General features: G+C 45.5%; 1 protein-coding gene across 3 annotated transcripts in view; it reads left to right on the top strand.

The window, feature by feature from the left end:
- The window catches only part of SMYD1 (SET and MYND domain containing 1), a 43561-nt gene extending 31496 nt beyond the window's left edge, over window positions 1–12065 (top strand). For 2 of the 3 annotated variants that reach the window (XM_055796915.1, XM_005229851.3), the window contains exons 5-10: window positions 455–493; window positions 3452–3644; window positions 6681–6773; window positions 7955–8118; window positions 9670–9838; window positions 11624–12065. In XM_055796915.1, the coding sequence (XP_055652890.1) occupies window positions 455–493; window positions 3452–3644; window positions 6681–6773; window positions 7955–8118; window positions 9670–9838; window positions 11624–11782 (817 nt within the window). In that variant the 3' untranslated portion in view covers window positions 11783–12065. The remainder of the gene's footprint in view (window positions 1–454; window positions 494–3451; window positions 3645–6680; window positions 6774–7954; window positions 8119–9669; window positions 9839–11623) is intronic. The other variant, XM_005229852.2, reaches the window with a different exon arrangement.
- Window positions 12066–12427: the final 362 nt, after the last annotated feature.

Here is a 12427-nt window from a genome sequence, read left to right as displayed (position 1 = left end):
CTGAACTCTCTATAAGCCACTCAAGGCAAATACTGGACTTGAGGACCCACTAAACTCATCATACAGAGCACAGTCCTCGTTGATGATATCCTGGTCTGATTTCTATTTCAAACTGTGTTTTAGAGAGCACGGCTACTGATGTCAGTGGAGACATTTCTGTGCAGGACAACTAGCCCCCTTGTGCCTGCCAAACATGTTTTGCACACCCCCTAGCCAAGAATGCTCCTAAAATCACAGTGCCAGGACAGTTCTCTGCCAAGTTCTCCCTGGCCCAGTGATGGGCAATTTGGTTATGGCAGCTGCATAGCAAAAGTGAAGCTCTCATGCAGTGAAACATGTGCCAGCCACAGGGAACCCCCTTGTCTTCCATATGCCCTACGCCGTCTACTCATGTGGGTTTTTTTTGGTTGTACTTGTACCTGTGTAAACTGCAGATGTTTGTTTTGTCTTTCAGTCATGAGGCTGTAAGATCAATGTTCCACACACAGATGAGGTGGGTCAGTCTTGAAAGCATTATCCTCCCCCCTTGCCCCATACCCCTCATGCCTGGTGTTAATGGAAAAGCTGCAGACAGCCCAAGGGGCTCTCTCTGCAGAAAATTTCACTTTCCCCATTTTCTGAACTTCCACTCCTCTCCCGTGTAAAGCCCCACTAAACCCACACCTCACTTAACTCTGCATTTTGTAGTAAATTAAAACAATAGTGGTAATACTGTGACTGTCTCCCCCCATAGCAAATTCCCGCTCTGCTTTCCCAACCTTGGCTTCCTCCCTGTCAGTATTTCCCTCCTTCACTTCTCATTTCTCCTCCCCTGACTACGGCAAGAGCATGAAAGTCAGGACAAGGTCTCACTAATCTTGTGCAGCCCAAAATAAAACCTTACGTATTAGGAGATGAGAAATGACTGCGTTACTGACATACTAAATAGTCCATGTTTCTTTTGCAACAAGTAGTGCCCGTTGAACGTGTTGCCTACAGTAGCTGTACCATGAAATGTAGGTTTCATTCTTTTTTCTCATAATACCTAATTAATGTCTTACCTGTTAATGATGCCACTGTTACCTGATCCAAACTAAAGAAATCACCAAAATATATGCCAAAAAAAAGTTCTTTGCTTAGCTCACTGCACTTGGTATATTATAGTCAGTCCTGTTAAAGGGACACTGTTGTCTTTAAACTTTAATTTCAAGCAAACATGCAGTCTCCTCAAATAAGACATGAAATGCTTTTGAAGTACTTTTCTTCAACACTGACCCTTGGTACATTATAGATAGGACCATAAAAAGGGGCAAATGAGTTTCGCTTCTCATAATAGTTGCTATTTTGGGGCAATTTGAGTTTTGAGGTATCAGGCCCTCATTGTGCCTGTGTGTGCATCTTTCACGGTCCTTGGGGGCTGTCTGCTTGGGGCAGACACTGGGGAAAGAGCATGGGACAAGCTTGGTGGGTACACTTGGCTGACAGTGTCTCTTTAACTATAGCATTTAAAATAAGCCATGTGTTTCCAGGCTTATCCCAAATGCTATCAATCCCCTCCACACAAGGGATGGCTGCTTAAAGTATACCTATGGTGCTTAGGCTATCAGGGGCATCATGAAAGTCAGAGGCTTGATTTTGCTTCTCTGGTTGCATGACTCACTTTAATGAGGATCCCATTAAGTGTGAACAGGAATGTTCAGATATGTAGGCCTTTCTGGTGGCAATTACTCTTTTTCACGCACTTTTTCCTGGAGTAGCAGGTTGCACCTTTCTCTGGCTGGTGGTGTCCTGGGGTTGCAACATAACTAATAGCTGCCCTTTGTGATGATGGCATGTTTAGTGATGAATTTTGTATTATATATATTGTTGATACGATCTAACACCCAGAGAAGGTCCAGATCAGCCTGAGAGTAGTTTTCACAGCAGCTTTGGCACAGCTAGAATACTTAGCTACGCCCTCGGCACTCAGAGCTTGTAGCAGGAATTACAAGGAATTTAAAAGGGAATTACAAGAGAATGACACTCCCTTTGCAGTAATATGATCACACAGAAAAAGTTGTGTCCTCCCCAGAAGATTTATTTTTAATGCGCTTGGTGAGACCTTTGAGTCCCATGACACCTATACCTTTGGTGAGACCTTCATTGGGTCCCATCTACAGCACCTTGTGTTCAGGTGGGAGCCAGCAGGTCGTCGTGTCCGTCCCCCCCCAGGTCCATCTCATAGCAGGCACTTACATCAAACACACCTTTGAGCTCAGCAGGAGGATATCAAGGCACGCTGCTCATGGTGAGGGAATCCCAGCACTGATGCACCACACTGCGGTGCAGTGGCAGGGTGGGAGCTCAGACCATGGGGCTGGCTTCGTTGGGATAACCTGTAAGTATGGCTGGTGCAAAAATATCTTTAACCAACTGTTCTGAGTGGAGAGCCCAAGGTCACTGGTCTCAAGTGCAGTGAATTATTTCTCACCATGGTTAGAGTCACTAGTAGGTGGGGGAGCAGGTGGATACAGAAGCACCACCTCGCAGATGGTGTTTGATGAAGCTTTTTCCGTTCTGGCCAAATTCTTCAGCCAGTTGTGCTTGTCCAGCCCCTGGAAATGAGAGATGGCCCAGAGTAACTGTGGGATTTAGCGTGTAGAGTGAAATAGCAAGGGAATAATTTTGAGTACCCGCATTACCTAAGACCTTTTGCAGGGAACGACATGAGAGAAAGGCAGGTGCAAAGGTCTGGCTTTCCAAAAGCCTGTCATCAAGGCCTGGGAATTGAATTGTGGTTTATATCAGCATTAGGCAGATTACTAATATAAATGATCTATTAAAAAATAGCTCAGATCAAATTAACTATTAAAAAAATAGACTATTTCCAGAGAATTGTTGCTGAGCCTTTAGGTAGAGATGCATGAACAGGGTGAGGACATCTCTTATCCAGCACCTAGAGGGAATTTATCTTAACTTTTCTGAGTGAAAATGATACTGAAAGCAGCACTGCTCAGGATCTGGGAGTCTAGCCAAGGATGTGCGGGTAGCATGCAAAGCAGTACTTAAAAAAAGCCCTAAAGTTCAAACTCAGCATTTTGCAAGGCTAGTTGAGTATTTCTGATCTCAGGGTTTTCTTCTGGCTACATCTCCTGCAACATAATAAAATTTTATGTCTAGATTCAGCCCCCATCCAGATAAAATAATGGAGCTGTAATCTGTTTATAGCTCAAACTCTATATATCCCTACCAGGGACTTGCAGAGGGGCAGGAGAAACTGATGTGACCATGCTTTTTCTCTGTATTCAGTTAACCAGGCTGCTGCGCATCTCTGTATGACCTCCCTGAAGAGCTAAAGCAGCACCTTAGGGCAAGGGCTCACCTCTGCAAGGCAGGGGCAGGTCGCAGGATTTGTTCCTGATGATCGCTTTATGGCTGCACATTTGCTTCTGCTGCTTCTTGCAAGTCCACATCTCATCTCCTTTGCACTCAGGATTGAGCTGCGGGCACTGAGCAAGATTTCTCCAGGGGATGAGCTGACTGTTTCCTACGTGGATTTCCTCAACCTGAGTGAGGAGCGGCGGAAGCAGCTGAAGAAGCAGTATTACTTCGACTGCACCTGTGAACACTGCAAGAAACAGATCAAGGATGACCTGATGCTGGCAGTGAAGGCGGGGGAAAGCAAGGTATGGTTTGTCCTGCTGGGTCCAAACCCAGAGGCGGCTGCATCTCCTCCACCACGACAACTGTGTGTCTCTGTGACCATGGTTTGTCAGCCTGCAAACACTCAGTAAGAACAGATTCAGATTTTGGCTGAAGCCTGACTAGGACCAATGTGAAAAATGAGAACAGAACTGAACCTTGATTGAGCACACCACCAATTCAAGCCCACCATGCAAGGCCAATTTAATCCCCACTATGTAATGTAAGTGAAGTTTTTAATTACAAAAAGCCCACAAAAGTTGCCTTTAACTCTAACCTAAAAGTCCATCCTCAGGCAAAATGCTAAAATATTGGAAAATTAGATCTAGAGCTGAGAAAAATGCTGGCATTTAGATTGCGGGGTTTTTTTGGAGGAACTGAGAGGGAATCAAAGTTCTGAACAGCAGAAAGGAAAAGTTGTTGCAGGTGATTTGTGGTGACAGGACTAAGGAGCGCTGCTGAAGCTGTATGGTTTGTAAAGCGTGTAGCATCCCACTGGCTCCAGGGATGAAGGAAGCCTGAATTTCCCATCCTTCCTTGCAAAGATCTGTCACAGGGCGTTTGTACCATCGCTTGGCATCTGTGCATGCTTGCTGTGGGCAGACTGGCTGTGAATAATTAACATATTTGACTGTTCATTTTTAAGTAGTCTGTGTTTTCCTTGGAGGTCTCACAAGTCATGAGTGGGAGGGTGTAAGGCTGTGTCTTGCTGTCAGCGGTAGGATGTGCTGCTTGGCCAACAGCTCCAGTTCATGAGCATGCTAGTAGCTCTAAGAGTTTCTTTTTGGTTCTTCTGCCCAATGGTATAATTGTTCATATTTTTTGTCCTCTGTGACAGCGTTAGCTTAGGGGATTTTTACTCCTGCAAGCTTTACAAAGTGTATAAGGGAAGGCAAAGCAAGGCAGGGCAATTTAATGTATTATCAAGGCATCGATCTACCTGTGTCAGGTTCTCCCCTAATGCAAAAGACCCTGCTATATAATCTCATTGCTAACTTATCAAGCTTCATTTTAAAGCTAATCCTGACTACTGAAACTCACCACTTCTGACACAAATCTGTCCCAGAGCTCAGTCCCCTGATGCAGAAGCATTTTTATCTGACTTTCTGTAGAAGTATTTTCAAACACCTCCTCCAGTGGACAGCATAAAAAAAATCTGAACTCTCATTCAACACTTGCTATCAAGCCTTGACTGAGCAGTGGATACACCATCCCCTTTCTGTGAGCATTAGAGGTGCTCTGCAGCACACAGTGGGAAGACATGTGCTTTTGGGTAAATGTCCTCCGTAATCCAAAGGGCTTTTATAGTAAAAGCCTGCAACTGTGCAAGGTGCATGATTTCAGCTATTAAAAATACACTCCATCCACAGACAATAAGTATCCAGACTGACCTCACCAGCAGAGCACGTGTGCTTGCTGCCAGCTGTATCGCATTTTCTGAATTCAGGCTCACTTGCCTGAGAGCAGTAACGTTCACAGCTGCGTGGAAAAAGCATTATGAATATATGCAAGATTGACAGTTTACATCCTCAACAGCTGCTCCGACCTCCAGTCCTTCACCCCTTCCAAATAGTAGCAAAGTTCCCATTGTTTATAATGGCAACAGACTTAGGGATTTAGTAAATGCAAGAGAGTATTTTTATTAGATAAAGCCACCGTGGAAATGCTGTTTAAAGTAACTGTTCTGATAGTCTTTACTCAGACAGCATAACAATGTGATTTGCAGTGATGTTAACGTGGCCTTTGAATGTACTCTTCACACTAGGACACCGTGTGTGCTGCTCAAACAGCTGCCAAAACCTGAGTAGCTATGATAGTTTCAGTCTAATAATATAGAATAATAAATCATTAGACATACTTATATATCCATAAATAGATGGGCATCATATGGCTCTGAAAAATTATTGGTTTTCCTTCCATAGTAAACTTTCAAGAGCTTTTCCCAACTAGTTGAATGTCACAGATTCCTCAAAAATCTGATTGACCAGATGTGGGAAAGACAGTGGGAGTGTCCTGTGGTCCTAACTCCGTATCTGTGTACTTCATGGCATTGGGTCTTCGCTTTTGATCCACAGCCAGAGGTCCTTCTTGGCTGCTGGGCACATGCCCGTGCTCTGGCTCTGTTGTATGTCTCCAGACCAGGCTCTTCCTGCAAGATCCTGGAGCCACGTGATCGTGGGCTGATTTTAGATTTCCCATTTACAAAAAGGAAGGTCATGATAGCTAGAGTCATTTGAAAATGCAAATTTGAAAGGCTCAGAAAAGCTGAAGATGAATGATGGTGCTGGATATCATAATGTTATATTTCAGCATTAAATGAAGGAAGAGGAGGCAGCTAACTGTGAGCTGGTTAGTGTTTTGCCAGGCATGCCTACACGTGCATCACGGCTTCAAATACACAGTGAAATCCAAACTCCTTTGAGGTTTGTGGGAAAACCCATTTCACACTCTGGATGCGGCTGAAATCTGACGTCAACCCTCTTATGGTGGCTGGACTTAATAACAGCATTTCTTAGAGTGGGTAAAATCTAGTGATCTTTCCTATCCTTATTCCACCCATCTCTCATTCAAGAGCCTCATCTCTCTCAAGCAGCTGTGCTATGAGCACCTGACACACACCAACTGGTGGCTTTCACAGCCTCTTTGGCATCTTGTGAGACCTCCCAGTTGCAGAGTCGATTTTGTCCCATATCCAGAGAAGTGGGGGGAAGAGTCGTGGAACCCAGTTTTGCATGTCAGATGTACATAGCTGCTACCCTGATGAGCAACACTCCTGCTGAAGTCAGGAGGAGCTTCACTTCTCCGCTTGATAGCAGGGCCATTTCAGGCCAGTCTCAGGCAGGTCTGAGAGGCACGCTGGTATGTACAGCCAGTGGTAGGAAGGTAGCAGGTGATGTGGGAAGCATCCTGCTGAGCTGATTTGGGTTCCTAGACTGTGGACCAAGCATCCCTTCAACCAGGGTATTTTGGCATGTAGTCAAGCAGTGCATTTTCCTCACTGGTTTTCCTCTTGTCCCCAGCCCTCTGCAGAGACGGTGAAGGAGGTAATCCAGTTCTCCAAGGACACTCTGGAGAAGATCAGCAAGGCCCGCATGGAGGGACTTTACCATGAAGTGAGTCCCAGTACTTTTGCTCTCTTGCTGTATACGCACTGCCAGGGAAAACAGGTCTTGTCAGTCTCTATGTCAATGGTATAAGGATGAAACAAACCCCCACTGCTGTAACCTGAATGTCACCATGTGAGTTCTGCCCTCTTGGCAGATCAAATGGCAAAGTCTGACACTGGTTTCTGCCTCTGTAGAGCATGACACTGTCTAAGACAACATCCCAGACTGATTTCCTTCATAATGATGATACAGGGACATTCAAGTGACTTCCACTGATTGGCACAGGTGTTGAACCAAGGGCTTCCTTGGCAAAAAACATGGGCAAGTGTAATGAGTCAGCTTGGCCAAGTAGCCTCAGGTAGTCCCAGGGAGAGGGGTGGCACAGTCAGGAGAGTTGCCACATCACGCTGTGGGCTATGTTTGCCTGTGCTGATCTCCTCTTCACCTCCTGGCTCCTACATGTTGTTCATGTCGGGTGCTGAGCATGGGGGTGTGATGTGGGAGACCCACATCCCGCCTGGAGCAGACCATAAGGACAAAGGGTGAGAGAGCTCAAGCTACTTCTTCCTTTCTCCCTCTTTTGCTGACCCAGGAAATATTTGTTCTCTTCAGAGTGTAACAGCTTCAGGGAAACACTCCAGGTTGAGCAACAGCCTCTGGGTTTGAACTTACTTTGGGAAAGGCTGAAACCCCTCCGAGAAGAAATCGGGAGGTCAGGTCATGGCTAGGTGCAGATGTGACACAGCTGTGCAGGCAGGTATGAGGCAGACGTGGGACAGTACAGCTCCATGTCTCTAGCCCCAGGGGGTCGTTAAGAGCATTCGTTGCATCAGGTGCTTGTAGGAGGTTGGCTGGATGGCATTGCGGTATAAAAGCCCTGTAGTCACTTGGTATCTGAGAAAACCCAACCTCCTGGAGTCTTCCTTCTCCTGAACAGTAGACATCACTTTTTCCTCACCAGTTTTATGAAAGTAACCCTGGGAGAGAAAGCTTTGAGCACTAACCATTTACTAGGCTGATGTTTCCCAACAAGTCAAAGCATATCCTATCTTCCCCAACTTTCATGGAGGCTCACTTGGCTTCTAGGACTGGTACAGACCATGCAGCTCACAGGGTTTTGGTGTGGCAGCTTTGGGGCCAAAGGTGCCCTGACTTGCCCTTCCTCTCCCTGTTTCCTCCGGGCACAGGTCGTGAAGCTGTGCCGTGAGTGCCTGAAGAAACAGGAGCCTGTGCTGGGGGACACAAACATCTACCTCCTGAGGATCCTCAGCATTGCCTCCGAGGTGCTTTCCTACCTCCAGATGTTTGAGGAAGCAGCTGACTATGCCAAGAAGATGGTGGATGGCTACCTGTATGTCTGTGCTGTATTTTTGGCAGCTTTCTGTTATTATGCAACTTTAGGCAGTGTGTTTAAGAATAATATTCTTAGCGGTGCTGGCATTCAGCATTGGGACCTGATATATATCACCATTCAGATTGGGACCTGATTATATCACCAGCCAGAGGCACCCCTTCTTAAATGCACAAGAGCTCCCTAACACCTTGGTTTACTGAACTGTAACTGGCAAATGGTTAGGGTACATCATTCATTAGGCTTTTGGTTTTGTTTCAGAAGCATCTCAGGGCTGCCCTGGAAGCAAGGCACAGCCTGGGTGCAGGGCAGAGAGGCTGTGGCTGCAGGAAGTGGTCTGGTCCTCTGCACCCTGCAGGAAGGAGAAGTTGCAGAGAAAAGGCAAACTGTGTCAAATGGCTGTCGCTCAAGATATCCCTTCATTCTTGAATAACACATGGATTTTTGTATTGGCTGATTAGTGTACGCAAGTCTTGTGGTAAAAGCTCTGTGAGAACAAAGAAATTCAGGTTTAGTTCACATAGATCCAGGGCAAACCTCACAGTAAAAATTATGTGCTTTATTACTACTGAGGTTTTACTACAGGACTGATGAGTATTAAGTAGAAAAAAAAAAAAAAGAAAAAAAAAAGGAAACCACAGAGCAGAGAGAAAAGCCCACTGCGTCACCCTTCTGCTGAGAGCACCTCATACCTATTACTTGTCTTTTTGGCCAGTTCTACCCCAAAAAGCCTGCGATATTTTATTTTTTTTTCAGCAGAGTGACTGTGACCTCCCTAGCTTGCAAGCCTGACAAACCACTTCATGTCCCAGCCTTGTCACCGAGCTAATCGAATGACACGGAGGAAATTGCTTCCCCTCCCCGTTTCTCGGTTTTTGAGGCCAGGGTGAGGACTGCAGTGATTTCCCTCCTTGCTTTGAGGTCTGCCAATTCAATAGGCCAAATAAACTCTTGAAGGCACCTTTTTGAGTAAGTCCAAGCAAGTTCTAGCTGCCTCAGCTTCTAAAGTTGGATGTAGAGGCCAGGTTTCATTTTTCCCACCTCAGGTACTGACCATAGGGGAGTGATCTGCCAGTCCCCTGAGGCAGGGATGCATCTCCAGGGGATGAGATGAACATTTCTGGAGTTTCTGGAACCACCTGTTTCTCTCCCCACTTTGAATGAGAAGCTGTTGCATTCTCAATTTAGGCATGGCATCAAGCGTCTGAAGTTAAGTTGGTGCTGTCTGGGCTGTAGGGTGAGATCTGGGTTTTGTTTGTGCCAAAATAATGTGGAATGACAGAGCTTGGCATTCTCCAGCCCAGGTGTGCAACTTTCTGTTTGCAAGTTGTTCATCCTCTTTCACAACAACTCATGTCCTCATATAACTCATGTCCTTGTGTAACTCATGCCTGCCCCTCTCCAAGCAGACCTGCACATTTCGGTGGCACCGCACGCAATAGGCTTTTCACTTGAGTAAACAGTCTGCTCTTTGGAAAACATATTATGTCACTGACAAACATTTAGGAACCCAGATCTTTTCTGAACTAAAATTACTCAATGTTTTTCCAGGAAAATATACCATCCTAACAATGCACAGCTGGGCATGGCTGTGATGCGGGCAGGCGTGACTCACTGGCATGCTGGTCTCATTGAAGCCGGGCATGGCTTGATCTGTAAAGCCTATGCCATTCTCCTGATAACCCATGGACCTTCCCACCCAATTACCAAAGACCTAGAGGTAGGTGTCGTCTCCTGTGTTGTCTTTGCTGTCTGTCTGGGCAAAATTACATTCAAGCTGTAGAAACAACCCATCTGTAACAGCTGACAGGTGTAAGAAGCTGACTGCTTCTTACTAGTGTTGTGGTTTTCTCTATGTTACAGTCTCCTGGGAAATGCATGTCCCTTCCCATGGGAAATTTCATCACTGAAAAATAGCTTTTATCCTGCACCAGGATAGACAATAAAAATAGCCTTTGAGCCCCTGAATCTTCTTGGAAACTGCTGTGCCCAAGGACAGAGCCTGCCATTCTTCGAACAGCCTGATCTCATGCTTTTGGGTGGATGGTATTACCATTTGGCTATGTCAAATTACATGAGGCGGACGTTCCCAGTTTACCAACTTATTTTCTTTATCGGTGTCCATTCTTCTTTACCACTCCCCAGTCCCTCTAAACTGCAATGTGTTTTTTCCTCACTTTTTTTGCTAACTTTGGGTCAAGAGTTGCAGATCCCAGGGAATTACATCTACTCAGATACAATGAACTATTTACAGTTGTGGCTGGGGGCCTATAATTTCTTTAGTCATTAATTCACTTGATGTGACCTGTTGGCTTTACAGCATTCTCCTTTGTTAGCCAAGACATTTACACAATACCAAATGAAATCTTTATTGATGTCTTAGTCCTCACTATAGCAGAGCTATAACCTTTATTAGCGCAATTTTATATCATCAGAAAAATGAGTACCTAGTACCTAGCAGAGGTCGAGACCCCAACACTTCCATTTCTGTGTTTTCCTTCCCACTTACTTTAGGAGGAAATTAATGGATATATGGCACATGCTTATCTCTGTGCTCCTGAACCAGGGTTGAATAAACACACAGACAGGTGTAAAAAGATTTTCTAAAATCCCTTCTGAGCCTCTGCTATAATGCAGCACTAGGAATGACTCTGCTTGTGGTGAATCCGGGGGTGCAGGGAGTGCAACTGTGATGTGGTTGAAGAGGAGCTGAGCATCCCTCTCCTGCTCCCTGCCTCCTCCCCCATGAGGTGACCCCCATCCTGGTGATGAGTCACACCAAGGGTCAGGCCCAGGCTGTGGGTGGGAAGCACACTCGCTCCGTGGCTCTGCACAGCATTACCTCTAGGTCCTGCATCAGGTTTGGGAGCACGAGGCTTCCCAGCAGCCTGCAGAAGAGCTGGGTTGTAGAGGAATTATAGAGGACTGTATGAAAAATTTATTTGTAAAAAGGTTGTGATGATTGTTAAAAACATAAGGTATGAAATGTTAAGAAAAAAAAGAAAAAAAAGGAGGGAATTGTAGAGGAATGAAGCTGGGTTAATTAACATTGATAACATACAGGTGTGGGCTGGCTTCAGGGGCAGTGGGTTGGCTGATGTAGACATGGTGCAGCTGTGCCTGGTTCTGTTACGTGGTTGGATGGAGGAGGTGCAGTGTGGTCTGACCTCTGGAGGAAGGAGATACAGCACAGACAGTAGAATCTGACCAACAGTAAAGCCTTGTTGCAGCCTACTGGTTTGCTTGTGCTGCGGCACTGGGTGAAGGAAGGGCTGATGTGTTCTTCACCTTCACAGTACACAGGCAACCAGGTTTGAGGAAGTAACTGGATGTCTGTGTCCAGTCAGCTTTGGTCCTGCTGCTTGGACACCCAGAGCAAGGTGCATCAGTCATTACACAGCCTAGGGCATCCCTGAAGGACAGGCCCCATTTTCAGGCAGCACGTTATTCACTTGCTTCAAGATCCCCCTGCATCACAGGCTTTGTAACATGTTGTGTCCCTCAGGTCATGCGTGTCCAGACCGAGATGGAGCTGCGTATGTTCCAGCAGAATGAGTTCATGTATTACAAGATGAGGGAAGCTGCCCTCAAAAACCAAAAGATTCAAGTCATGCCTGAACCCAGCAATGAGACCTCACCAAGCCTCTTCCACAAGAAGGAATAAACCCAAAGCTTGACACAAATTCACGTGTCACTTGTGACACCTCCAAAAATTGGGAATGTGATAAAGGAATGCGATATATCCATAAGGATTGTTTCCAGTGGCACCAGTCTGACAGCATGGACCTGCTGGAGGAGACTCCTAAAATATCTTCAGAGGGCTCAAAGTAGAAGAGATCTTGGCAGAAATAACACCCTTTTTTTCCACTAGCATTAAAAATCAAAACAAAAAAAGCTGTTATAAAATTATTTACGTTTGTATTGAAAGCCTGTTTCTCTCTTTACAATCCTGAGGCTGAAGTCCTTGTTTAATTTTAATTGATTCTTTCCTAAGTGGTTTTTTTCCTATCAGGTCCTTCTGATGACGTAATTTCTTTCCAGTGATGCCCATGAGTGGTTGACTGAGGGATGGTAGAAGTGGGAAGCTGGTTACAGAAAGTGTCATGTATGCCTGTGGGCACTGAGTGCAAACAGAGTAAGACCCACAGATGGTGTTCTGTGTAAAGTGGTGTTTTTCTGATGAAAAACTGCTGAAAAATTATTCTGCAGCTGACATGGGTGCAACATCCAACTGTGGGCACTTTGCAAGCGAGACTAAGTGGAATTACTTCATCAGGATAAATTAATCAGGGTAAATTAGTCTCCTTAG

The sequence above is a fragment of the Falco peregrinus genome, chromosome 2 (assembly GCF_023634155.1).
Source record: "Falco peregrinus isolate bFalPer1 chromosome 2, bFalPer1.pri, whole genome shotgun sequence".
Taxonomy (NCBI): Eukaryota; Metazoa; Chordata; class Aves; order Falconiformes; family Falconidae; genus Falco; species Falco peregrinus.
The sequence above is the reverse complement of the archived record's forward strand: the minus strand, read 5'-3'. Positions and strand labels throughout refer to the sequence as shown.